This window comes from Lissotriton vulgaris, chromosome 4_1 (assembly GCF_964263255.1).
Source record: "Lissotriton vulgaris chromosome 4_1, aLisVul1.2, whole genome shotgun sequence".
NCBI classification, from domain to species: domain Eukaryota; kingdom Metazoa; phylum Chordata; class Amphibia; order Caudata; family Salamandridae; genus Lissotriton; species Lissotriton vulgaris.
Genome location: NC_141691.1, coordinates 1713160879 through 1713187876, shown reverse-complemented (window position 1 = coordinate 1713187876; position 26998 = coordinate 1713160879). Strand labels below are relative to the sequence as shown.

At 47.5% G+C, this 26998-nt stretch overlaps 1 protein-coding gene across 1 annotated transcript in view; it reads left to right on the top strand.

Moving 5' to 3' along the window:
• Positions 1-26998, top strand: part of TRIQK (triple QxxK/R motif containing) — a 413105-nt gene that overhangs the window by 131496 nt on the left and 254611 nt on the right. The window contains exon 2 of the mRNA XM_086965987.1: positions 16998-17066. Coding sequence (XP_086822113.1) covers positions 17006-17066 — 61 coding nt within the window. The 5' untranslated portion in view covers positions 16998-17005. The remainder of the gene's footprint in view (positions 1-16997; positions 17067-26998) is intronic.

Here is a 26998-nt window from a genome sequence, read left to right as displayed (position 1 = left end):
TGCTTGATCTCCCTTTTGATGGCTCAGGTCTCTTTGGTAAAAAGGCGGATGCTGCTCTTGAGCGGTTCAAGGATTGCAGGGCAACAGCGAAGTCCTTAGGCCTCCAGATCAGGGGCGCATCTTCCGGCAGAAGGTTCAGGGGCTTTGGTCGCTCCTTTCGGAATTTCCGTCAAGGCCAACAGCAGCAGCAGCAGCAGCAGCAGCAGCAAAATTCTATGTACAGATCGTACAGGGGAAAGCAAAGGGCGCGTCCTCGTGGACGCCAGCCCTCCTCTTCCTCCACCTCTTCCAACCCCCCTGCCGCAGAAAAGCAGCCCTAGATCCGCTATTCAGGATCATGTGGGTCCGGTTGGGGGTCGGCTTACCCATTTTCTACAGGATTGGGAATCGGTTACGTCAGATCTTTGGGTTCTCAATCTTGTAGAAAATGGGTATGCCCTTCCCTTTCGGGAATTCCCCCCTGTTTACCCTCCTTGTCAAGGTTTTTGCACCCAGGAACATCTGTCTCTTCTGCAGGAGGAAGTTCTAACTCTGTTACGAAAGGGTGCGATAGAGGTGGTCCCAGAGCAGGAAAGGGGTCAGGGATGCTACTCCCGGTATTTCCTGATCCCCAAGAAGGATGGCAGGCTTCGTCCTATCCTGGACCTCAGGATCTTGAATCTCTATCTGAAGCAGGAGAAATTCAAGATGCTCACCCTTGTTCAGGTTCTTCAAGCGTTGATGGAAGGAGACTGGATGGTGTCGCTCGACTTGCAGGATGCGTATTTCCACATCCCAATCCTGAAGTCGCACAGGAAGTATCTCCGTTTCACGGTTGGGTCGCAGCACTACCAGTTTGCGGTCCTTCCGTTTGGTCTTACTACTGCGCCTCGAGTCTTCACCAAGGTGATGGCGGTGGTGGCAGCACATCTCAGGAGATCGGGGATACCTGTGTTTCCGTATCTAGACGACTGGCTGATCAAAGCGGAGTCGTCGGAGAAGGTGCTCCATCATCTGCAGGAGACAACTCAGTTGTTGTTCAGGTTGGGTTTTTCGATAAATGTACCCAAGTCTCACCTGGTGCCCTCCCAGCGCAACCTGTTCATAGGTGCCGTACTGGACACTACTGTTTGTCGCGCATTCCCTCCTCCTCAAAGGATTCACGACATACAGGAAATGATTCCTTTGTTTTACCCTGGAGCGGTCGTTCCAGTCCTGAAGGTTCTTCGCCTGCTCGGTCTGATGGCTTCTTGCATTCTCCTGGTCAACCATGCACGCTGGCACATGAGGGCACTCCAGTGGTGTCTCCGCAGGCAGTGGTATCAGCACAATGGAGATCTCGGGGAGTCGGTGAAGATCTCCAGAGAAACTGCAGCGGATCTGTCTTGGTGGAGCGTGGAAGGCAACCTGTCGCAGGGGAAGCCTTTCCATCTACCTCCATCGGTGGCCACGGTGATTTCGGATGCATCCACTCTAGGGTGGGGTGCTCATCTGGGGGATCTGGAGGTCAAGGGTCTTTGGTCTCCAGAGGAAAGGTTGCTTCACATCAACCTTCTAGAGTTGCGGGCGATACGTTTGGCGCTCAAGGCCTTCCTCCCTTCCCTTCGCGGTCGGTCGATCCAAGTCCTGACGGACAACACGACCGCGATGTGGTACATCAACAAGCAGGGAGGAGTGGGGTCGCAGTGTCTCTGCAGAGAGGCTCTGCGTCTCTGGTCCTGGGTTCAGGACCACCAGATTTGCCTGATGGCAAATCATCTGGCCGGAGTTCTGAACGTTCGTGCGGACAGTCTCAGCCGGCAGTTCTCTGCCGACCACGAGTGGAGGCTTCATCCAGAGGTGGTTCGTCACGTCTTTCGGACGTGGGGGTCCCCTCGGGTGGACCTGTTTGCCACTCGCGAGAATGCCCACTGCCCGTTCTTCTGCAGTCTCCAGTATCCGATGCAAGGAGCCTTGGGGGATGCGTTTCAGTTGAGTTGGGGAAGTCAACTCCTTTACGCGTTTCCTCCCATACCCTTGATTCCTCGGGTTCTGAGGAAAGTTTGCCAAGACCGGGCCCAAGTTATATTGGTCGCCCCGGATTGGCCAAGAAGGGTGTGGTATACAGATCTACTCCACCTCTCCTCTCACCCGCCGCTCCGTCTCCCTCTCAGGGCAGACCTCCTCTCTCAGATGGAGGGGCAGGTTCTACACCCCCACCTCCAGACATTGCACCTTCATGCCTGGAGATTGAACGGGGCAACCTGATTTCCTTTTCTCTCACACCCGATGTAGTGGATGTCATTTTGTCTGCTAGACGTGACTCCACTAAGTCTGTCTATTCTTATAGATGGTCTAGGTTTGTTGTTTGGTGTGGTGAGAATGATGTTGACCCGTTGAGAGCCCATTTATCAGATGTGCTCCGGTTTGCTCTCTCTTTGGCTCAACAGGGGCTGGCAGTTGCCACAGTTAAGGGCTATCTTTCGGCACTGTCAGCTTTTATTTGTTTGCCTGATCAGCCCTCTCTTTTTAAGTCACCTGTTGTCTTGAGATTTTTGAAGGGTCTTGTAAATAAGTTTCCTCCTACCCCTTTTATTGTACCTCAGTGGGACTTGAATCTTGTTCTGACTTTTCTGATGGGCTCTCCTTTTGAGCCTCTTCATAAATGTCCTATGAGGCTTTTAACCTTTAAGGCAGTTTTCCTAGTTGCGATTACCTCGGCAAGGAGGGTGAGTGAGCTTCAAGCTCTTAGTTCCAAGCCCCCGTTCCTGACCATACATGCTGATCGGATGGTTCTAAGGACCAGGGCTGCTTTTCTTCCTAAGGTGGTGACTCCTTTCCACCTTGGTCAATCCATTACCCTCCCTACCTTTTATCCTCCCCCACACCCTTCCAAGGAGGAGGAGAGGTTGCACCGTCTGGACCCTAAGAGGGCGGTGTCTTTTTATTTGGACAGAACTAGAGACTGTCGCTTGGACGATCAACTCTTCATTGGCTTTGCTGGCTGCAAGAAGGGAAGAGCGGTCCATAAAAGGACTTTATCAAGATGGATCGTTCTGTGCATAAAGATCTGCTACTCTTTGGCCGGTAAGGAGCCTCCGGAGGGTATTAGAGCTCATTCCACCAGAGCTAAGTCATCTACCTCTGCTTTGGCTAGAGGTGTTCCTGTGGAGGACATTTGTAGGGCGGCAACCTGGTCTTCCCTCCATACTTTCGCGAAGCATTACTGCTTGGATACGGAAGTCAGGAGGGACGGCCACTTTGCGCGCTCTGTCCTTCAGGATTTCCTGGTTTAGAAGAGTGGACACCCTCCTCCGGGAGTGGGGACTGCTGTGGGACTCTATTCACAAGGTGAGGAATCCACACGGCAGATGTATCTATCAGAAGAACAAGTTACTTACCTTCGGTAACGCTTTTTCTGGTAGATACTATATCTGCCTGTGGATTCCTCACTGACCCACCCGCCTCCCCGTTGTCCACTCTTCTATGCCAGAGTTATTGTACTGTAATGTATATTTGTTTTGATGTCAAGGAAATGTTTCATTTGCTTCCTGCATTTGCTTTACACTGTGTGTTTTGCCTTGACTATTGTATACTGTGTATGCTTTGTATATATCTACTGTCATTGGTCCGTCCGTGTGCCTCGATGGCACGGAAAAAAGGCGGAACTGATGTCATCACGCCGGCGTGGGCCTGTTATAGGCGTCGGTGACGTCAGCGGAGTCGCGAGCGGAGCCGTGTCTCTGTGACGTCCTATCCACGTCGGCGCGAGGCTACGAAAAAAGAATTTCCGAATGTTGCTGACGCAAGGGGGATATTCACAAGGTGAGGAATCCACAGGCAGATATAGTATCTACCAGAAAAAGCGTTACCGAAGGTAAGTAACTTGTTCTTTACCTCCTTTGATATGCTGTGAGCCTCATGGCTGCCCCGCGCATTGAGTTCCTATGCTGTTTCGTTAAGTGGTCCGTGGGGACCCGAGGAGGCACTTTGGATCCTGGTAATATGGGAACGAGTCACGCCATCCAAGCCTGCTATAGACAGTGGATTTATTTGATTTACCCCCCACACCGCCGACCCAGATGCCTGGACATTTGCATTCTGGGAGTTTGAGTTTGTTATAATGCGGAACTCTAAAGAGGTGAGCAGGATCATTTTGGGGAGGAGCCTAATATCGTCAACACCATACCACAGGCGGCAGAGCAGTGGGATGCATTGCAAGACTCTAATGGTTGCAGGGCACTGAGGAAGGCATTGGAGATGTCGAAATGCATTCTACGTTTCCTACCTGTTTTGCCTAAGAAATAAAGCGCTTCCAAAGTAACCCCCTCTAACCTCCGCTAGTTCTCTTCGTGGGAAGGAGTTGTTTCACATATTTTCTGCGCCTTGGCAGTATGCGCAGTACGGAAGGTCCTGCTTTTGAAGTAACCCAGACATTACTGGCATCGCACTGTTTTACAGCGATATACAAACCCGAGGGATTGGGAAGTCCGGTGTTCGCCAATACAGTTGGAAGAAGCGGGTGGTGTGACGTATTTTACCTCCGTTGATATGCTGTGAGCCTCATGGCTGCCCCCGCGCATTGAGTTCCTATGCTGTTTGGTTGAGCGGTCCGAGGGGACCCGAGGAGGCGCTTTGGATCCTGGGAATTTGGGAAGGAGTCACGCCATCCAAGCCTGCTATAGACATTGGATTTATTTGATTTACCCCCCACACCGCCGACCCAGATGCCTGGACATTTGCATTCTGGGAGTTTGAGTTTGTTATAATGCAGAACTCTAAACAGGTGAGCAGGATCAGCTTGGGGAGGAGCCTAATATCGTCAACGCCATATCACAGGCGGCAGAGCAGTGGGATGCATTGCAAGACTCTAATGGTTGCAGGGCGCTGAGGAAGGCATTTGAGATGCCGAAATGCATTCGCCGTTACCTACCTGTTTTGCCTAAGAAATAAAGCGCTTCCAAAGTAACCCCCTCTGACCTCCGCTGTTTCTCTTCGTGGGCAGGAGTTGTTTGACATATATACATATGTATATGTATGTATATATATATGTATATATATATGTGTATATGTATGTATGTATATATATGTGTATATGTATGTATATATATATATATATGCAGAAAGTTTTTCAATTAAGAAAAAAAGAGACCAGAGGGGGTGTCAAGGGAACAGCAGGTTTTAATGCATTGCTGGCAGTAGCGGTAGATGCATTTCGGCAACAAATGCCTTCCTCAGTACCCTGTACTGCAGTCCTTCCCAAATGGTTCTCATTCCTGTTTGAAAATGTTCGTCTGCACTCTTCCTCCTCCCCCTTATGTGGTTGACACACCTGGGCAGTTCAATAAAGATCCTCAGAACTACCCATCCCAGCATGCACAGTCTCGGCGCTACCGGGTCGGTGGTGTGGGCAAGCAGGTTCCAGACTGTAGTTCTGTGCAGGCTCCAGGTGAGTGGGAACAATTCCTTTGCAGCTCCTCCTATATATATATGTACATATGTATGTATATATATATGTGAGTATATATATATATATATATATATATATATATATATATATATATATATATATATATATATATATATATATATATATATATATATATATATATATATATATATATATATATATTGCTTTGTTTCTTCTTACCACGATTTACCACGGATGAAGTCACGGCACAGCAACAGGTCAGTTCACAGATTTTTATTTACACACCATGTGCAAAAGAACGTGCATCAATTAACGGACGGCCTACGCGTTTCGGCTACTCCTAGCCTTCCACTGGACCATAGAGTCCTCGAGTCTAGACCTAATTTTTAAATTGCTCAGTGTAAGTACCCTCTTCCATTTCCTTGGTCATCTAGACCAATAACCCTGCACAGTTGTTTTGCCAGCACACTAAGGTAGCCATTTTACATTTCCATATTTACGTGAAGTACTCTATTAAATCAAAACCTTACAAACCAAAATATAACATGTACATATTAACATTTTTACAATTGTAAGCATCCCCTTTCATATGTACATTCCTGATTTTATGTTGGTTTTTGTGATTTTATATTTGCTATATTCAGTGAAGTACTCTATTATTTCCACAATTATGGGCTCACTTATATTACAACATGCTTTCTCGGCCAAATCATAGTTCTGCTGATATATGTACACTATTTACATATTTATGATTACTGTGCACAGTTATTATTCCATACGTATGTACATATTCAGTTGTTGCTAAATTATATGGCGGTTTTATATTTGGGCACAGGAGTTGAACATTCGAGATAACTGTGAAGTACATTTTATCGATGTGAGGAAGGGTGTGCAGCGGGCCGGAAAAGCAGGCGAGGAGGCCGTATATAGTGTGCTATACTGGGTGTTTATTTCAGATAGTCACAGAGGTAGGACACAAGGAAAACAAGGAAGACTTCAGGGTACGGGTTCCACTCCGGGTCTTCGTTGCAGCTCGCTGTCTTCGGGTGTTCCAACGGCGGCTCCGGTGACGTGGAGGATCCACGGAGGGCAGGGAGCAAAAGAGAAAACAAGGGACCGTTAGTCCTATCCTAGTCTCAGGAACTCTGTAACGCTCACCGTCACCCGGGACGTGTTGTGGAAGGGACGAAAAGAGACAGTGAGGGAAGGAAGGTATCGGGAGGTAGGAACACTGGTCGGTAAGAAGAAAGGGTGTTCGGTCGGGACGTGAAGGAAATGGCGGGGCATGCAGTGGGGTGCTTTACAACTATAATACAGTGCAGGGGACGTGCTTCTAAAGAGAAGGGGTATTTTGTACAGGGACTTTACAGGGGACTCCTAGCGAGCAGACCATAGAAAGGTTTTAAGGCACTCACGCGGTCCGCCGTAACTCTCCGTTGAGTTACGGCCGCTCTTCAGCCACCTCCTGTGGACTCCACCACTCTTCGGTCCACACGTCTGCTTCGCCCGTCTGTTCTCCGTCTCCAGCTTCTTCTCCTTCACGACCACCAGTCCGAGGTTCCTGCCACAAATCTCCGACGGCGTTCTCTTCCTGGTTCTCTCTTTTATCCTGTTCTGTCGCTGCCACAGGGGCGGAGCTTCCGGGTTCCGCGAGATTTGAGTCCGTCAGACCCGGTGTTCTGGTTGGCCCCTGTGGGGAAAAGAAGGGCGTGATTCTCTGGGCTCTTGTTGGCGTTTCGAGTCTGGTCCTTATGGTGGCGTTTTGAGGCCGGGGATACAGTCCCGGGGGTAGCGAAGGAGGTAGGTTCGGGGAAGGGTGGTGTTCATGTTGGGGTTGCCGGGACGTCGTCTCACATCCCCTTTCCCTAGCTGTCCTTCTTGTAGGGGAGGGAGACGAAGGATATCTCGAAAGGAAATCTGCGTTGCCCTGTTCGGATCCCTTCCTATGTTTGGTTTTGAAGTGGAAGGGCTGTAGGGAGAGAAACCATCGGAGGACTCGGTCGTTCTGACCTTTGTTCCGGGCCATCCACTCCAAAGGGGCGTGGTCGGTGTAGAGGACAAATTCTCTGCCCTCCAGATAATATCGGAGATGGTCCACCGCCCATTTGATGGCTAGGGCTTCCTTTTCCACCACGGCGTAATGTTTTTCACGAGGAAACAGCTTGCGGCTGACATAAAGGATAGGCCTTTCATTACCCAGGGGATCTTTTTGGGACAGCACCGCCCCTAACCCATGATCGGAGGCATCCGTTTGTAGGATAAAGGGTAGGGTGTAGTCGGGGGGGACCAAGACAGGACTCGAGGTCAAGGCTTCCTTTAAGTCCGTGAAGGCCTGCCAGGCTTCGGGAGAGGGGTTCCGTAGCTTCTCTTCGGATCGGTTTGATTTTTTTAGCAGATCCGTCAGGGCTGCTGCTCTCTGGGAAAAGTTCGGCACAAACCGTCGATAATACCCGAGAAGCCCTAGGAAGGCTCGAAGGTCCTTTTTTGTTTGGGGGAAGGGAAGGGATCGAATCGCAACAGTTTTGCTTTCTTGGGGTCTTATCAAGCCATCTCCCAGAAGGTACCCCAGGTATTTAACTGTCTTCGCCGCGAGGGTTGTTTTGGCGGGGTTAATGGCGAACCCAAAGGATCCTAGGGAGGAGACAACGTCAAAAAGATGTTTCAAGTGTTGGGGCCAGCTGTCGCTGAAGATGATGATATCATCTAAATAGGCGCTGGCGTACTGTGAGTGGGGTCTCAAGACGTGGTTCATAGCACGCTGAAATGTGGCTGGGGCGCCATGTAGACCAAAGGGCATGACTAAAAACTGATACAACCCCTCAGGGGTGGAAAAGGCGGTCTTCTTTTTGTCTTGTTCCCTGAGAGGTATTTGCCAATACCCTTTGCATAGATCCAGGGTCGATATGTACTTTGCCTTTCCTATCCTCTCAATCATTTCATCCACCCGGGGCAAGGGGTAGCTGTCGAAGGTAGAGACCTTGTTGACCTCCCTAAAGTCTATGCAAAAACGGACTGACCCATCTGGTTTTGGCACAAGGACAATAGGAGAATTCCAGTCGCTAACTGAGGGCTCTATGATTCCCATCTTCTGCATGTCCGCTATCTCCTGTCGTATGACCGCTCGGCGGGCCTCGGGAAGTCTGTAGGGCCTCAAGCGGACTACTTTTCCTGGTACCGTTTCTATTGCATGCTCGGTGATGTTGGTTCAACCAGGAGAGGAGGAGAAGACCCCTTTCAGAGGTGCCAGGAATTCTCGTAACTCCTGGGTTTGTACGGGGGTCAGTTCCAGATCTACACAGGAGTCAAAAGAGAAAGGAAGGTGGTCGGGGATTCCGTGTAGAACTGGACGGGGTCCTTCCCATTTTTTTAGCAAGTTTACGTGGTATATCTGGGAGGTTCCACGTATAGGGTCTATCTCTACCTCATAGGTAACCGGGGTCACCTGTCGGAGGACGGTATAAGGCCCTTGCCACTGTCCAAGAAGTTTTTGGTCAGACGAGGGCATCATGAGGAGTACCAAGTCGTTGACAGCAAAGACGCGGGACCTGGTGCCCTTGTCATACTGCTTCTTTTGGCTGTCTTGAGCGTTCCCCAGATTCTGTCTAACTATGTCCCGGATCATGGAGAGGTGTGTTTTCAGATTCTCGATGTATTCGGGGAGCGGACGTGTACGATCCGGCTCGGCTTCCCAGGCCTCCTGTGCCATGTCTAGCAGGGTACGAGGGGGACGCCCGTACAGTAACTCATACGGAGAGTAGCCTGTGCTGCTCTGGGTTTTGCAGCGGATGGCGAAGAGGGCCAAAGGTAGCATGTCCTCCCACCTTTTGGCTTCTAGGCCCAAGAGTTTTTTTAGGGTCTGCTTTAGGGTGGCGTTGTAGCGCTCCACCAATCCGCCCGTCTGCGGATGATAGGCAGAAGTTCTGATTTGTTTTATCCCAAGTTCAGCGCATACTCGTTTCATCAAGGCAGAAACAAAAGGCGTGCCCTGATCGGTCAGGATTTCCCGGGGAAACCCTACCCGGGAAAACAGCGAGATTAGTGCTTTGGCTATCGTTTGGGTAGTGGGTTGTCGCAGGGGTATGGCCTCCGGAAAGCGAGTGGCATAGTCTACTATGACCAGGGCATAGCGACACCCGCTACGGGAGGGCAAGAGTGGTCCTATGATGTCCATCCCTATTTGGCTAAAGGGGATGTCTATGAGAGGGAGGGGTTGCAAAGGCACTCTGGGAGGTCTATGTCGGCTGTTTTTCTGGCATACAATGCATTCACGACAATAGGTTTTGATCCTTTGATACACCCCGGGCCAATAGAACTTCTCCAAGACGGTTTGACTAGTTTTCTCGTCCCCGAAATGACCCCCCAGAAGGTGGCTGTGGGCCAGGAAGAGGACTTTGTCCTGGAAGGGACCTGGGATAAGTAACTGTGCGTTCTGTTGGGGCCCCCCTTTTCTGTATAGCAACCCGTTTTTCTTAAAGAAGTAGGGACCTACTTTCAAGGGGTCTTCGTGATCGAGGGCCCTTCCCCATGCTTCCTGAAGAAGGGGATCCTCCTGTTGGGCAGCTCTGAATTCCCTGTCGGTCTGCCACGGGTGGTCTTCAGTAAATGTGGGGTAAGCACTGACGTATTCTTTCTTCTCTTTTCTCTTCTGGCTTTTGGTTTTGTGCGGTTTAGGAACCGTCACTGGGTGGGTCTGTCCCTGGTACGGAGCGTCCTTCCACCACTGTGTCAGGGAGTCCGATGTGTCCTGGAGAAGCATAGGCAGTCCCGGATAGTCGCTCCCTAGAATGGCTTGTTCGGGGAGAGCGGGCACAAGACCAATGGTTAGGGAAGTTCCGGGGTCGTGCCGATGCTGGACACGCACCTGGGTAGTGGGGTACTGTTTGGTGTCCCCATGGACACACTGTATGGCAACCATCCCCGTAGGACTGACTGGATGTGCCAGGTCTTGAGGCCTCAGGACGCTCTGACGACAGCCGCTGTCGGCAAGGGCCATTAGTCGTTGACCGTCGATAGACACCGGACAGTGGAAGGCTGGTGGTGTGGTCCCTGGAGGGTTGCACAGATAGTTCCTTACAAGGCCGACCTCCATCGGTTCTTCCTTCTGCGGGCACATCCGGGCGATGTGTCCGAACCCACCACAGGCATAGCACTGGGGTCCGGGATTAGGGGGACGGACTATGACCGGTAAAGGAAACAGGGGGGCTGGTTCTGGTCTTCGATTTGGAAGGGGCCGGAGAGGCCGTGACTGTCCGGCGTTCGGGGCCCGGTGCGGATGTTCCTCCTTGCCCCACTGGAGTTCCTGTGCTCGACTGAAGGCTGAGGCTATCTCAATGGCCGTTTCCAGGGTGAGTCTGCAATGTTGCCTCACCCAACGCTGGGTGGCTGGATGTAGAGAGTTCAGGAACTGTTCCAAATAGATCTTCTCAAGAATGTTATCCTTTGTGGAGGTCTCTGGCCGGAGCCATCTGTTTGCAAGGTCCCTAATCCGAAATGAGAGGGCCCTTGGATTCTCTTGGGGCCTCTCTTTTGCCTGTCGTAGCTTCAATCTATAGGTGTCATCGTCAATCCCAAGACGTTCTAATATGCACCGCTTGATATCCGCATAAGGGGTGGTGCCCTGTATGTTGGCCTGCTGGTAGGCTGCTTGCAGGTCGCCTGTGAGAAGGGGACCCAGATATTGACCCCAACGGTCCACTGGCCAATTGGCTGCTTGGGCAAGTCGTTCGAAGTTAGTGAAGAAGTAGTCCGGGTCTTCTCCCGGGACATACTTCTGCAATACCACAGAAGGGAGGGAGGCTAGTGGTCTCTGTTGACCCAGGGCCGTTGTTAACTTCTCCATGGTTTGTTCGTGGACTGTCCCTTGACCCTTCAGGACGTCGTGAAGCTGGCCCCTGTCGTCTTCGGCGGTCTTTAGGAACTGCTCCATCAGTTTACCGAACTGTTCCTGGGATTCCGCCATCTTTCGTACAACGGCCTCCATGCTTCCGGCAGATCCCACTTCTGACACCAGATGTGAGGAAGGGTGTGCAGCGGGCCAGAAAAGCAGGCGAGGAGGCCGTATATAGTGTGCTATAATGGGTGTTTATTTCAGATAGTCACAGAGGTAGGACACAAGGAAAACAAGGAAGACTTCAGGGTACGGGTTCCACTCCGGGTCTTCGTTGCAGCTCGCTGTCTTCGGGTGTTCCAACGGCGGCTCCGGTGACGTGGAGGATCCACGGAGGGCAGGGAGCAAAAGAGAAAACAAGGGACCGTTAGTCCTATCCTAGTCTCAGGAACTCTGTAACGCTCACCGTCACCCGGGACGTGTTGTGGAAGGGACGAAAAGAGACAGTGAGGGAAGGAAGGTATCGGGAGGTAGGAACACGGGTCGGTAAGAAGAAAGGGTGTTCGGTCGGGACGTGAAGGAAATGGCGGGGCATGCAGTGGGGTGCTTTACAACTATAATACAGTGCAGGGGACGTGCTTCTAAAGAGAAGGGGTATTTTGTACAGGGACTTTACAGGGGACTCCTAGCGAGCAGACAATAGAAAGGTTTTAAGGCACTCACGCGGTCCGCCGTAACTCTCCGTTGAGTTACGGCCGCTCTTCAGCCACCTCCTGTGGACTCCACCACTCTTCGGTCCACACGTCTGCTTCGCCCGTCTGTTCTCCGTCTCCAGCTTCTTCTCCTTCACGACCACCAGTCCGAGGTTCCTGCCACAAATCTCCGACGGCGTTCTCTTCCTGGTTCTCTCTTTTATCCTGTTCTGTCGCTGCCACAGGGGCGGAGCTTCCGGGGTCCGCGAGATTTGAGTCCGTCAGACCCGGTGTTCTGGTTGGCCCCTGTGGGGAAAAGAAGGGCGTGATTCTCTGGGCTCTTGTTGGCGTTTCGAGTTTGGTCCTTATGGTGGCGTTTTGAGGCAGGGGATACAGTCCCGGGGGTAGCGAAGGAGGTAGGTTCGGAGAAGGGTGGTGTTCATGTTGGGGTTGCCGGGACGTCGTCTCACAATCAACTAAGTCCATATCCCAATCATCCCTTTGTTCTATGTTGTCCATTATGGGCCCACTCTAACAAAAATTCATATTCATTCTGTACAAAAAAGCGGGGGACTTAATTGTTATGATATTTTGGTTTGGGTTCTGGCTGATATATATATATATATATATATGTATATATGTGTATATGTACATATGTATATATATGCATATGTATATATATGTACATGTGTGTATATATATATATATATATATATATATATATATATATATATATATATATATATATATTCTCACTGGAAAAAACATAGGTTTCAGGGACGTTATAGTTGGTTGGAGTTTTCACTCATACAAAATCATAGAAATTTGGCTGTTAAAGTTAGTAGACCTAACTATACCTCGCTCCCCCGCAATGCACTGATGATGACGTCACATATTACATCACTCATGACATGCTCAGTGACACTGATGACATCACTGATGACAATCTCAAATGACATCACTGATTACGTCAGCCACGTGATCATCTGATGCACCTCTCCATACCTTAATAAAAACCTTTCATACACCCATTCTAACATACAGACCACGAATATCGAAACCATAGATAGACCAATAGCTGTTAGCACATACCTGCTCAGTGATTCATACATCTACACAAACATCCACCCACTAACCCATACAGTCACTCATACACACAGTTATTCATCTATACAGCCACTGATCTATCCACTCATACACCCATACAGACCCTAACACACTGCCACTCACCCAAAGAGTGAAATCTCCAACTAACTATAACGTCCCTGTAACGTTTTTTTCCAGTGAATTCCAAAGGTTTTTTAAATCTTAATTTCCAACTATAAAGTCCCTGAAACCTACGTTTTTTTCAGTGAATTTCTAAGGATTTATAAATGCTCATTTCTAACTGTGCCTACAAAGGTAGGACATGTGAAGAAAGAGTTAGAAAAGCGCAGAAAGAAGCTAGACAAATGCAGAAAGAGGCAACAGAAGTCCAGAAAGACGAAAAAAGTGCAGGAATTAAAAGAGATGTGCAGAAAGAACCAACAGAGGAGCAGAAAGTCCTCCAGTGCCCCCAACTTTTTGCTGATGGGTACTGGTGGTAACTGACTCTAACTAACCAGGCCTAGAGCTAGTGCTATCCTGAAAGACACTTAGAATACAGTGAACACACCTACATACACTAGGGAACACTATGCGTTGGGGTACCCCTGTGATTAGCATGACCTCCTCTGTATTTGCCATGAGTTAATGCTTTGGCCATTCCACGAGTACATGGGTACTGACTGGAAGATTAGAGTGCTACAAGGTGAGTGCATGGTGATTTTATAAGTGCTTGGGGTTTGGTGCAGTGATTGGATAAGCACATAGGATTGGCTGGGTGATTTGGAGGACTGCATAGGTAGTACCAGGGAGATTACTTAACTGCAAAGGTAGTCCTCGAAGTATTGCAGCAGTGCATGTGTTAGTGACTGGGTCATTACATGAGTACATGGGTACTGAGTGGATAATTTGAGTACTGCAAGGAGAGTGTGTGGTGAATATATAAGTGCTTGGGTATTGGAGGAGTGTTTGTATTAATACATGGTAGTGGCTGGGTGACTGGAGGAGTGCACAGGGAGTGACAGTGTGATTGCGAGACTGCATGGGTTCTACCTGGGTAATTGAAGGAGTAAATGAGAAGTGTGTAAGTGGGTAGAAGACTGTACGGGTGGGGATATATGGGATTGTAACAGTGATCAGTTAGTGCCTGGATCATTGCATGAGGTCATAGCTACTGACTGAAAGATTAGAATTCTGCAAGTAGAGTGCCTGAGTAAATTTATAAGTGTTTGGGTATTAGCGGAGTGTTTTGATTAGTACATGGTAGTGGCTGGGTGACTGGAGGACTGCATGGGGAGTGACAGGGTGATTGCTGGAATGCATGGGTACTACCAGGGAAATTGAAGGAGCGAATGAGAAGTGTGTAGGTGGTTAGAGGACTGCATGAGAAGTACACAGGGATTGTAGCAGTGCATGTGTTAGTGCCTGGATTATTGCATGACTACATGGGTACTGACTGGATGATTAGAGCACTGCGAGGAGAGTGCATGGTGAATTTATAAGTGCTTGGGTTTTGGCACAATGATTGGATAAGGACATAGGACTGGCTGGTTGATTGGAGGACTGAATAGGTAGTACCAGGGAGATTACTAGACTGCATAGGTAGTCCTCAATGGATTGCAGCAATGCATGTGTTAGTGACTGGGTATTTTTATGAGTACATAGGTAGTGACTGGATGATTAGAGTGCTGCAAGGACAGTGCATGGTGATTTTATAACTGCTTGGGTTTTGGCAGAGTGATTCGATAAGTACATAGTGCAGCCTGGGTGATTGGAGGAGTGCATGGGTAGTGACAAAGGGATTTCTGAAGTGCATGAGTACACCCTGGATAATTGGAGGAGTGAGTCACTAGTGTGTAGGTGGTTAGAGGTCTGCATGGGAAGTGCTTAGGGGATTGTAGCAGTGCATGTATTAGTGCCTGGGCCATTCCATGAGTACATGGGTACTGACTGGAAGATTAGAGTACTGCAAGGAGAGTGCATGGTGAATTTATAAGGGCTTGGGTTTTGGTGGAGTGATTGGATAAGTACATGGTGCTGGCTGGGTGATTGAAGGAGTGCATGGGTACTGACAGGGCGATGGATGGACTGCATGGGTAGTGCTCAGGGTATTGTAGCAGAGCATGAGTTAGTCCATGGGTCATTGCATGAGTGCATGGGTGCTGACTGAATGATTAGACTGCTGCAAGAACAGTGCATGGTGAATTTATAAGTGCTTGGGTTTTGGCGGAGTGATTGGATAAGTACACACATACCACATCAGTTCTGCCCCCTCCCTTCATCACTGTGCAAACGCACCCCTGGCAGGTTTTAAGTTGGGGAATTAATTCCCGTTGAATCCTGAGGGGCCCTGGGGGCCAACAAGCCCACCAGGTACCTCCAGTAAGCACCACAGCGCTGCGTTGCAGAAAGGTGGTCCAAGTCCACGCCCCTTTTTACACCTCTCTGCAATGCAGGTCTGTGGCGCTTAACTGAAGGTACCCGGTGGCCTGGTTGGACCCAAGGGACCTTCAGGATTCAAGGGGACATAATCTTCCAATTTACAACGCACCAGAGGGCCCATTTGTACAGTGGTGAATGGAAGGGTCGGGCCTGATGTGACAAGTGTACAAACGCGCCCGTGGCACATTTTAAATTGTGGGATTAAGTCCCCTTGAATCCTGAGGGTCCCTGGGGCCCAATTAGCCCACCAGCTACCTACTGTAAGCACCACAGAGCTGCGTTGCATAGAGGTGGTCTGAGGCCACGCCCCTTTTTTCACCTCTGCAACGCAACTCTGTTGCGCTTACAGAAAGTACCTGGTGGGCTAGTTGGCCCCCAGGGACCCTCAGGATTGAAGGGGAATTTATTCCCCAACTTAAAACACGCCACAGGTTGTGTTTGCACACATGTCACATCAGGCCCCAGCCCCTCCCTTCACCACTGTGCAAGCATGCCCCCTGGCGCATTTTAGGTTGGGGGATTAAGTCCCCTTGAATCCTGAGGGTCCCTGGGGTCCAACTAGCCCTCCAGGTACCTCCAGTAAGCACCATAGAGCTACGTTGCAGAGAGGTGTAAAAAGGGACGAAGAACTTTGGGTCCGCGTGTTCATCCTTCCGTGCCGTTTATTTCAAACACCCTGCATCAAAGCCGCCATGACGCGTTTCGGTCCCACCTGGACCTTTATCACATGATTATATATATATCTATACATACACACACACACACACACACACACACACGTATATATACACACACACACACATATATATCTATATCTTACCTCTGCAAGGAGTCGGGGTTGCTTGTGTTCCGGTTCAGAGGAGACATGGCCCAGCAGTTTGGACTGTTGTTGTTTTAATTAGAAGTGGAGCATGACTAGATTGCTTAGAGTTGTAACCTGACTGAAGTGACAATGTGTACAAAATAATATTGAACTAGAATGTAGACCAAAATAATTACTAGAAGCAATCCAACATCACTCTTTTGGTTTTTCTCCTGTGTCCCAATGGAAGCACACAGCTGCAATAGATTGCTGACCTGATTTAAAGTTTGTTAGATGGATTCTCTTATCACAGGGTCTTATTACAAGAGCACTTATAATAATATGGACAGGATATTCGTCCCATTTGTGATGGAGTACGTGTCTGCTGAACTCTAACTCAGGCCCAGAGATGGGCAGGTGCTGAGTGGCTGTGCTATGACGCACAGAGGAGCTGAGGGCAAGCCATCTGCTTTAGGAGACACCATTGCTTTTAGTGATTTTTGTATGTTACTGATGTGCTTACTATGACGGATGATATACTCTTGAGAAGGCATGTTTCATTAAGCCTTGGAATCTAATCTATAGAAAGCCTACAGATCAAAATGTACTAGATAATAAATAAATGTGAGTTTTGTATTTGAGAATGAAAGTACAGGAATGTAGCAGGCCATATGTGTTTCCCTATAAATGAATATGGAAAGGATACAAGTCATACTGTTTTCACAGTTATTATACTTTAATAATCCTTTTTTTCTCTCGCAGTTGCCAATATGGGTAGAAAGGATGTGTCCACAGCAAGAGCTCCTGTCGAGCAATACCGTAAGCAAATAGGTAAGTAACCTTTTGTTATAAATGATAAATCTGTTGTATGACTCACTGAGTGATCCATAAAAAGGACCAATCATTACTTAGACACTTCTGAGGTATTACCACAGACAGATGTAGATGCTGGAAGACCTAGTGCTGTCAGTACTTTAAAAATTGCATGTAAAAAGTAGTACAGAGGTAGTGCGCTTCTTCATCTTCATCTATTTGTGCTCCCATCATTTGTAGGTCGAAGCCTACCAGACAGCATAGCTGTCTGGTTTACTAACGACATCTGGAGGGCATTCGGAAGGCTTCCCTGGGAATGCATATTGCCTGTTGCTTACCAGTAGCTTTTTGGTTTGTAAGTCACATTTTCTTGCTTTCTATTTGTTGGCTTTATTTATTTTAGGCTGTCCTCCTTGAGTTTGTCCCATCCCTTGCCCAAACCTTATTTACAATAGCCTTTCCAGTACTCGTTTTCTGTAAACAGGCCTTTAAATCGTGTTCTTATCTTTTCACATTTGCTGTGCATTCAAAGACAGAGATCTACTGTCAGGCTTATCTTCATAGGAAACTTGATATTTACTTTACTTTCTTTGACTTCAAAGTGAGAGGATTTATCTGACAATCTTGCTGACTACTGGGGGTAATTCTGAAGCTGGTGGAAACAAATATTTTAATACTCATAAAATCAATACACTAGGTGATAACATTTCCACACATAATCGTTTGTGAGCAGTATACTATGTCTGTGCACATGTATACGTCATTTGGATTGAAGATGAGTTGCCTGTGGTGGCAGCGTGCTATCCCACCATGCATTCTCTACTTTAACCCTCTCCACTCTACTCTGCACCACTCCATGCCTCTGCACTCTACTCTGAACTACTCACTACACCACTCCACACTGCGTCACTGCACTCTACTCCTCACCTTTCCACTCTACGCCATTTTAGTGTATGCCTCTCTACTGTGCATCGCTCCATGCTAATTCACTCCACCCCACTCTACTCTACTATGCACCACTGCTCTCTTTGCCACTACAGTCTACACCACTCCACTCTATGCCACTCTACTCTGCTTCTATGCACTCTGCAATGCTCTCTACTCTGCACCACTCCACTCTACACCAGTGCACTCTATGCTATCCACTCTATGCCACTCTAATCTACTCTGTACCAGTACTCCCTACGCCACTGCACTCTACCCTGCACCACTCCACTCTACTGCACACCCTTCCGCTCTGCCCCACTTCAATCTAATCTGAAACAATCTACTCTGTGCCATTCCACTTTACACCACTGCAATCTAAGCTGCACAATTGCAGTCTGTGCAACTTTACTCTACTCTGTACCAACTCTACTGTACTCTACTCTACCCACTGCACTCTATGCCAATGCATGCTACACCACTTTACTCAAAAACAATGCACTCTTTGCCAGATCCCTCTATGCCAATCTACTTTGCACCCCTCCAGTCTGTGCCACTATACTCTACTCTGCAACATTCCATGTCACTGCACTCTACACTATTGTACTCTATGCCACTCTGTTTTACTCTGAATCACAGAACTCTATGCCACTGCTCTCTACACCACTCTTAGTTTCACCACTGTACTCTGCCTACACCCTCTGCTCCACTGCACTCTATGCCACTCTGCTATACACCACAGCACTCTATAACCGTCGACACTGCAACACTGCACTTTCGGCCACTGAACTCCACGCCACTCTGCTCTATGCCACTGCTCTCTGACACTGCAATCTACTCTGCACCACTCTTCTCTACGCCACTCTGCCATTGCACTCTTAACCACTCTATGCTGCATCAGTCTAGTCTATGCCACTGCACTGTACACCACAGCACTCCACTCTGCACTGCTCCATGCTACTGCACTCTGTGCCAGTACACTCTAAGCCACTTCAATCTTCTCTGCACCACTGCACTCTGATACTGCACTCTAAGGCAATCTACTTTATGCCACTGCACTTTACACTGCTTTGCCTTACTGTATTCCACCTGCACTATTCACCTTTATGCCACTCCTCTCAAATCTACTGCACTCTGTGCCAATGCACTCTGCACCACTTTACTCAAAACCAATATACTCTGTGTCATTGCACTGTATGCCTCTGAACACTATTCTGCAACACTCTACCCCATTGCACTCTACCCCTCTGCACTGTACGCCACTGCCCCTCTTTACTTTGCACCACTCTACACCACTGCACTCTACGACACTGTACTATGCAAGACTGTATGCTCCACCTCTTAACTCTGTGCCACTCAACACTCTATGCCACTGCACTCCGGCCACTTCACCACTCTGCGGTATGCTACTCTACTCCACTGCACTCTATGCCACTCTAATCTACTGTGCACCACTGCACTCTATGCCACTGCACTCTGCACCTCTGTACTGTACACTGCACCACTCTACTGTATGCCAATGCACTCTACTTTACTATACACCACTACACTTTAAGCCCCTGCGCTCTACACCAGTCAAGTCCAGGCCACTCCACTACACTCTTCACCACTTCACTCTACTCTAAAACAATGTACTCTACACCACATGCACTCTACACACACTACTGTATGACACTGCACTGTATGTCACTATATTCTAAGACACTGCACTCTACCCAATATAGTCTACACCACTTCACTTAAAACATATGCGCTTTTTGCAACTTCACTCTATGCCAACTACTCTATTACACCACTGTGCTCTAAGCCATTGCACCCTATGCCACTTTACACCATTGCGTTCTACATCCATGCTCTCTATGCCACTCTATTCTACTCTGCCCCACTGTACTGTAAGCCACGGCTCTCTCCAGCACTCTGCTCTGCAACACTGATGTTTGCAGCAATGCACTCTAAGACACTCTACTCTGCAAGACTGCACTCTTTGCCACTGCACGCTATGCAATTCTACAGGATTGTGTTCTACATCACTGCACTCTATGCCACTCTATTCAACTTTGCACCACTGCACTGTTCACCACTGCTCTCTTCAACACTCTACTTTGCAACACTCTACTCTACTGCACTCTTTGCCAATGGATTCTACAACACTGCACTCTAAGATACTCTCCTCTGTGAGACTGCATGCTCCGCCACTGAACTCTATGCTATTCTGCACCATTGCACTCTACTCTGCATCACTCAACTTGACGCCAATGCACTCTATGCCACCACACCTTATGCCACTCTAATCTACTTTGCATCACAGCATTGCATGCCACTACACTCTATGCCACTCTACACCTTCGCACTTAATCCTGCACCACTCCAATTTACCCTGCACCACTTCACTCCACTCTGAAACAATCTACTCTGCGCCATTGCACTCTAGGCCACTCTTCTCCACCCGATGCACCACTTCACTCTATGCCATTGAACTCCACGACACTGCAGTCTACACTGCGCCACTCCACTCTACTCTAATCTGCACCACTCAACCCTACGCCACTGCACTCTACGTCATTCTACTCTAAACCAATGCACTATAAGCCTCTGCACTCTATGCCAATCTACTCTGCACCATTGTACTTTATGCCACATCACTCTAGACTACTCTACTGCACCCAACACTCTGACGCTCTGTTTCATTAAAGTGTAGTCCAGTCTACTCCACTCTATGCCATTCCACTCTACAACGCTCTACTCAACTCCCTATATATACAACTCCATGCCAGTCTACTCCACTCTATTCTGCAACACATTACTCCACTCCAGTACTTCATCCTACGCCACTGCACTCCATGACACTCCACTCTGACACTACTCAACTCCTCTGTCATTCCACTTTACTACACTAATCCCCTCTATGCCACGCCACTCTACGACAATCTACTCCACTCTACAATACTCTACTCTACGCTACGCAACACTCTCCATGTCACTTCACTCTACACCACTCCATAACACTTTCTACCATATGCTCTGACACAATATTCCAATCTGACAGTGTACTCCATTCTACACACTTAACCCTAGGACACTCTTCTCCACTATACGCCCTTCCACTCTACGACACTCTTATCCCTCCACAACATTATTGTGGTGTATTGTACTGTAATTGCACTTATATAGCGCTTACTACCCCATACGAGGTGTCGAAGCGCCTTTTCGGCGAGTAGCACGCTACTGTGGGACCCAAAAGGATTAGTGTTGAATTAGTATACTGAAGTATGAAAGTAATTAAAGTGGTGGATAGGTTAGTCAGTTATTTTGATTCGAAAGGATAGAAGAGGAAAAAAGGTTTGTATTTATATAGTGCTTGTTACCCTTGATGGGCAATAGCACGCTACTCCGGAAACCCATAAAGGATTAGTGGTGAATTAGTATGGTGAAATATGAAAGTAATTTGAGTGGTGTTTATTTGGAGGGAGAAGGCTAACGGAGGGATAGAAGGGGGAGAAAGGTTTGCATTCATATTGCGCTTGTTACCCCTGAAGGGGTGTTGAAGCGCTTTTTTGGCGAGTGGCACGCTACTCCGGAATCCATAAAAGGATTAGTGTTGAAAATTAGTATAGTGAAATATGAAGTAATTTGAGTGGTGGATATGTTATTCAGTTATTTGGATAGAGAAAGGTAGCGGCAGGATAGAAGAGGGTAAGAAGTTTGTATTTATATAGCGTTTGCTACACCTGATGGGGTTTGAATCGCTTTTTTTTTTTTGGTGAGTAGCACGCTACTCTAGAACCCATTAGGATTAGTGATGAATTAGTATAGCGAAATTTTAAAGTAATTTGTGTGGTAGAGTGAATATGTTTGTCTGTTATTTTGATTGAAAAGGAGAGTGGAGGGATATTGGAGTGAAGAATTTTGATGTTTTTTTGGGGGAGGTCAAAACAGTGGGAGGAGGCTTTTGGATGAGTAAAAAGGGATTGTGGAGGGGAAGAGGCAGAGGGTAGAGTTTAGAAAGCTTTGATTTCGAAATCGGTATAGTAAAAGAGGTCTCAAATGATGCAAGGAGGGGTAGAGTAAGTTAGAGTCTAGAAAGGGTTATTTTGGGGATCATAGTAGTGGTATGGGGTTTGGGATAAATGAGAGAGTGGGTGTAGAGAATATATTGATAGATGTATAGGGTGAGAAATGGGGTAGTGCATTGGAAAGAGTAGTAGGAAGAACTTTGAGATGAGTCAGAAAGTTGGGTTAGAAGATATATTGAGAGTAGTATAGGGTGAGAAATAGGGTAGTAATTGGATATGCTGAATTAGAAGAAAGGGATACATATATAGATCCATAAGTACCTTGAAAATATATAGATGCATAAAGGGGGTAGGTATATGTAGATTAAAGATATTGATAGAGGTACAGGATGAGAAATAGGGTAGTGCATTGGATATGCTTTTCGGGAAGAAAGTAACAAACAACAGCTCCAAGTACATAGAAGATACATCGATGCACAATGGACGAAGTTCATGTAGACCAAAGATGCACCAGATAAACTCCGGTTTTCCTGTTTTATTATACTTTATTTTTTATTTTATTTTTCTACATGTTTAAACAAAGCAATACACAAAGATAGGTACATATTTATTGTTAAAAATAAATGATTATATACAGAGGGAGAACCTGTACATTTATGTTTGCGTATGGTGCTTATATGGGGAAGAGCCAATTCTTGAGCAGTTTTCTGAAGATAAAGGTGGCTGTCCATGGATCTTATGTTGGGGATAAAGAGTTCCATAGTTTGGCTGCTTGAACAGAGAAGGATGTGCCACCCATGGTTTCTTTCTTGTATCTTGGGATTTTGAGGCGAGGTTCCATTTTAGAGCAGAGGTTCCTTTGTTGAATGTGTTTGGAGATTTTATTTCTGATGAAGAGTGGTCCCATTACATGTATTGCTTTGTGGATGATACAAAGCAGCTTGAACATGGATCTTCTGGCAACCGGTAACCAATGCAGGACTTTCAAGGCTGGTATGATATGGTTTCGCGGTTTGATATGCAAGAGTAGTCTGGCAGCCGAGTTCTGAATCAGTTGTTGTCTTTTCATGGTCGTTAAAGGTGATCCGTGGTAGAGGCTATTGGTGTAATCGAGTTTGAACAGAACAAGGGAGATGGTAGCTTGGACCTTGTGTGGAAATCCCAAATGAGGGAAAATTCGTTGCAGCGTTTTTATAGTGACAAAGCTTGATCTTGCTAGTTTGTCCACTTGGGCATTCATCAACAGCTTGGAGTCATGGTCATTCTGAGGTTTCTTACTTCCTTCAATAATTTAGGTGGTGATCCCAGTTTATCTGGCGAGGCGACAAGCGGGTAATAATGTTTCCAATCGCCACACGTGAGTATTTCCGTTTTGGAAGCATTCAATTTGAGGTGGCTCCAAGTCCTCCACTGATCCACAGCTCTGAGACAACTGAAAATTGGGCAATTTCCAATATCTTTGGGACATTCCAGTTGAAGGCGAATTTGTATGTCATTTGCATAGTTATGAAAAAATGTGATTGTGTAGCGCACTCCTATTTGTTCCAAAATGTTGCTGATAAACAGTGTGTACTCTGTATTATTCGAGGCGTGCTGGAAGGGATTGAGGGAGCTACCCTCTAATTAGAACAAAGAACCATTCTGGTGACCAAAATCACCAGACCCTTTCCGCACAGCTAAATGGCAGAGCTCCTTCTGCCCATATTAAATCATCCAATACTTATGTTTGCTGCTATCTTTTTTATTTTTCATTCAGTGTAATTATGCAGCTCTATCAATTCATTAAGCTTTTTTTACACCAATTATAAGTCAACAAGTAAGTTACATTTTTCAGTGCCCTGGGCTAGACACATAATATAAACAAAAGGAAAAAGAAACAATGTCGTCCAATCCCAATGCATTTCGGGAGTGATCCCTTCGTCAGGGGCACTGTAAGGCAAATAAAACATGCAAAAACATATATAAGCCGACATCCAGCACATGAATTTAGACAAAACATATAATCAGCAAGTAGTCAATGCTATGTAACTATTCCCATTCTTCCTATATACTTTGTTCAGAGAATGTGATTGATTAGTAAGAAGTTAGTCAGGGTCAGAAAATGTAAGGGTGAAAAGTAAAACTGAACATCAACTTACAATGACGTGTGTCGGTCAGTATGGCTGACAAAAGGTCGTTCAATGTGGACAGCTTCACTATGTTCACATCCACAGAATCCAATACTCTTAAATAATATAGTGATATAAACACCAACGCTTTTTCGAGACAGCCGAAAGCCAAACATTACGAAAATCAATTTGTGCAGAAAATGCTTCAAGATGTTCGCATCGTGACTCTACACTGTACCCTTTGAGTACGTTAATGGACTAGAGTAAATCCGCGTCCTTTATGAAACATGAACTAATGTCTGAGAGACTGCCCTGATGTACCAAATAAAACCAGCGCAAGAAAAGTCCCTGCATGCTGTGCAATTAAACTCATAAGGGAAGCTCCTTCAATATGTGAACAGTGGCATAACCCAATTAGCTCGGGTTATAATAAGCACGTGTACAGTTGTTTCAGACAAAAAAGCTGACTCTATAATATCCCAGCTCTTAATTAAGTTGTTGTACCTTAGACCAGAATTAATCTTGTGAAGGCCGTTGACCACGTTAAGGCTTTCCTTCAAGAAGCGTTAGTGTTTCTTGCCAACAACTGCAATGAATATTAAAAGCAAACGTTTAGACAAATGCTCAAAACCACAATAGCTAACTCTGTTACGTGACGCCTGTCCATTACGTGAGCGTACCTTTTTGAATTTATCCGCACACTCCAAATACTCCTCACTTTTAAAATCGCCGACGAATCTTTCTTTCAAGGGAAGTTAGTTCTTATTACCATTAGCTTCAAGAAACATAAACACGCTTCAGTAAACGAGCAAAACCGAAATTGCTCGATCAATAACCCAACCCCAAGCCTTTACACTTACAGGTCTATGAGTCGATCCACACACTGCGAATTTAAAAATTTTTTGTACAAGGATGGATCACGTAGCGCACTCCTATTTGTTCCAAAATGAAGGTATCATCGGGGTACCAGACAGGGCTGCTCCCTGCCTCCACTGTTGTTTGCCCTCACCCTAGAACCCCTGGCTCATTGGGTCCGCACAGACGTCTCTATTAGAGGCCTGCACTGGAACGAGGACGTTACGGATAAAATCTCCCTCTATGCGGACGACATCCGTAATATACGTGTCATCTCCCCGATCCTCTATTAATAGCCTATTTCATGTTCTTTCCAATTTAGGAAAGTACTCTATAAATTGTACTAAATCGGTGCTGTATATGTTACATGGCCCTCCGCCCGTCTACTCAGAGGGTTTTCCATTGCAATAGCCACGGAGGGTTTTATGTATCTTGGTATTTTTATTACACCCAATTCCAAAGTGTTTTACGATCGCAACTTGTTGGGCCCCCTGCGTAGGCTCCGCAGTGATGTTACCCACTGGCGCTCACTCCCACTGTCACTCCCGGGCAGGGCGGTGTTGTTTAAGATACTGGCGCTCCCGTCGGATGAGGTGGAATAGCAGAGTGGAGCGAGAGAGGGAGAGAGAGGAGGGATGGCAGAGAGGAGAACGAGAGAGGTGGGATGGCAGACATGAGAGTGAGAGAGGTGCGATGGCAGAGAGGAGAGTGAGAGAGGTGGGATGGCAGAAAGGAGAGAGAGAGAGAGAGAAGGCATGGTAGAGAGGAGAGAGAGAGAGGTGGGATGGCAGAGAGGAGATTGAGAGAGGTGGGATGGCATTGAGGAGAGCGAAAGAGATGGGATGGCAGAGAGGAGTGAGAGAGGTGGGATGGCAGGAGAGTTTGAGAGGTAGGATCGCAGACAGGAGAGTGAGAGAGGTGGGATCGCAGAGAGGAGAGCGAGAGCAGTGGGATGGAAGACAGTAGAGCGAGAGAGGTGGGATGGCATTGAGGAGAGTGAGAGAGATGGGATGGCAGAGAGGAGAGAGAGAGAGAGAGAGGAGGGATGATAGAGAGGAGCACGAGAGAGGTGGGATGGCAGAGAGGAGAGAGAGAGGAGGGATGGCAGAGAAGAGAGAGAGAGGCGGGAGGGCAGAGAGGAGAACGAGAGGTGGGATGGCAGAGAGGAGAACGAGAGAGGAGGGATGGCAGAGAGGAGAGTGAGGGAGGTGGGATGGCAGGAGAGGTTGAGAGGTGGGATGGCAGACAGGAGAGTGAGAGAGGTGGGATCGCAGACGGGAGAGCGAGAGCAGTGAGATGGCAGACAGTAGAGCGAGAGAGGTGGGATGGCATTGAGGAGAGTGAGAGAGATGGGATGGCAGAGAGGAGAGCGAGAGAGGTGGGATGGCGGAGCGCGAGAGAGATGGGATGGCAGAGAGGAGAGTGCGAGAGATGGGAGTGCCGAGAGGAGTGAGAGAGGTGGGATGGCAACAGGAGAGCGAGAGAGATGGGATGGCAGACAGGGTAGCGAGAGAGGTGGGATGGCAGAGAGGAGAATGATAGGGGTGGGACGATGGGGAGTGAGAAAGGGAGGACCAAGATATGAAAAGAAGCAGTGGTAAAAAACAACTAAAAACTACTAAGACTCTGTGGCAGCTCCTCCGCTAAGGTGGAGAGTCACCCCACAGTTTTTTTGCAGTGAAAGACAGTGAAAATGAAATATCAACTCACGTTATTATCATTTTATGTTCTACTTCCGCCCACAGCTTTGCGTGAGGGGGCGGGGCAGGGGAGGCGTGGTAGCACCTCTGATCAGTGCCATCCGCACCTTCTAAGACTAATTGTACCCGCAGCACCAAAACCTAATGAGAACAGTACTGCAATAATGTAACCTTCCATGACATGGCATGGTTTTGTTGTACAGCAAACAACTTCCAGGACTACTTGAATCCACATCAACAAAACCTAATCGAAACAGTAATAGGACAGCGTAATTTGCCACAGAATACCATGACCTTGAAGGACAGGGCATTCAATCAATAGCAAAACGTAATAAGCATTGGCCAAGCCA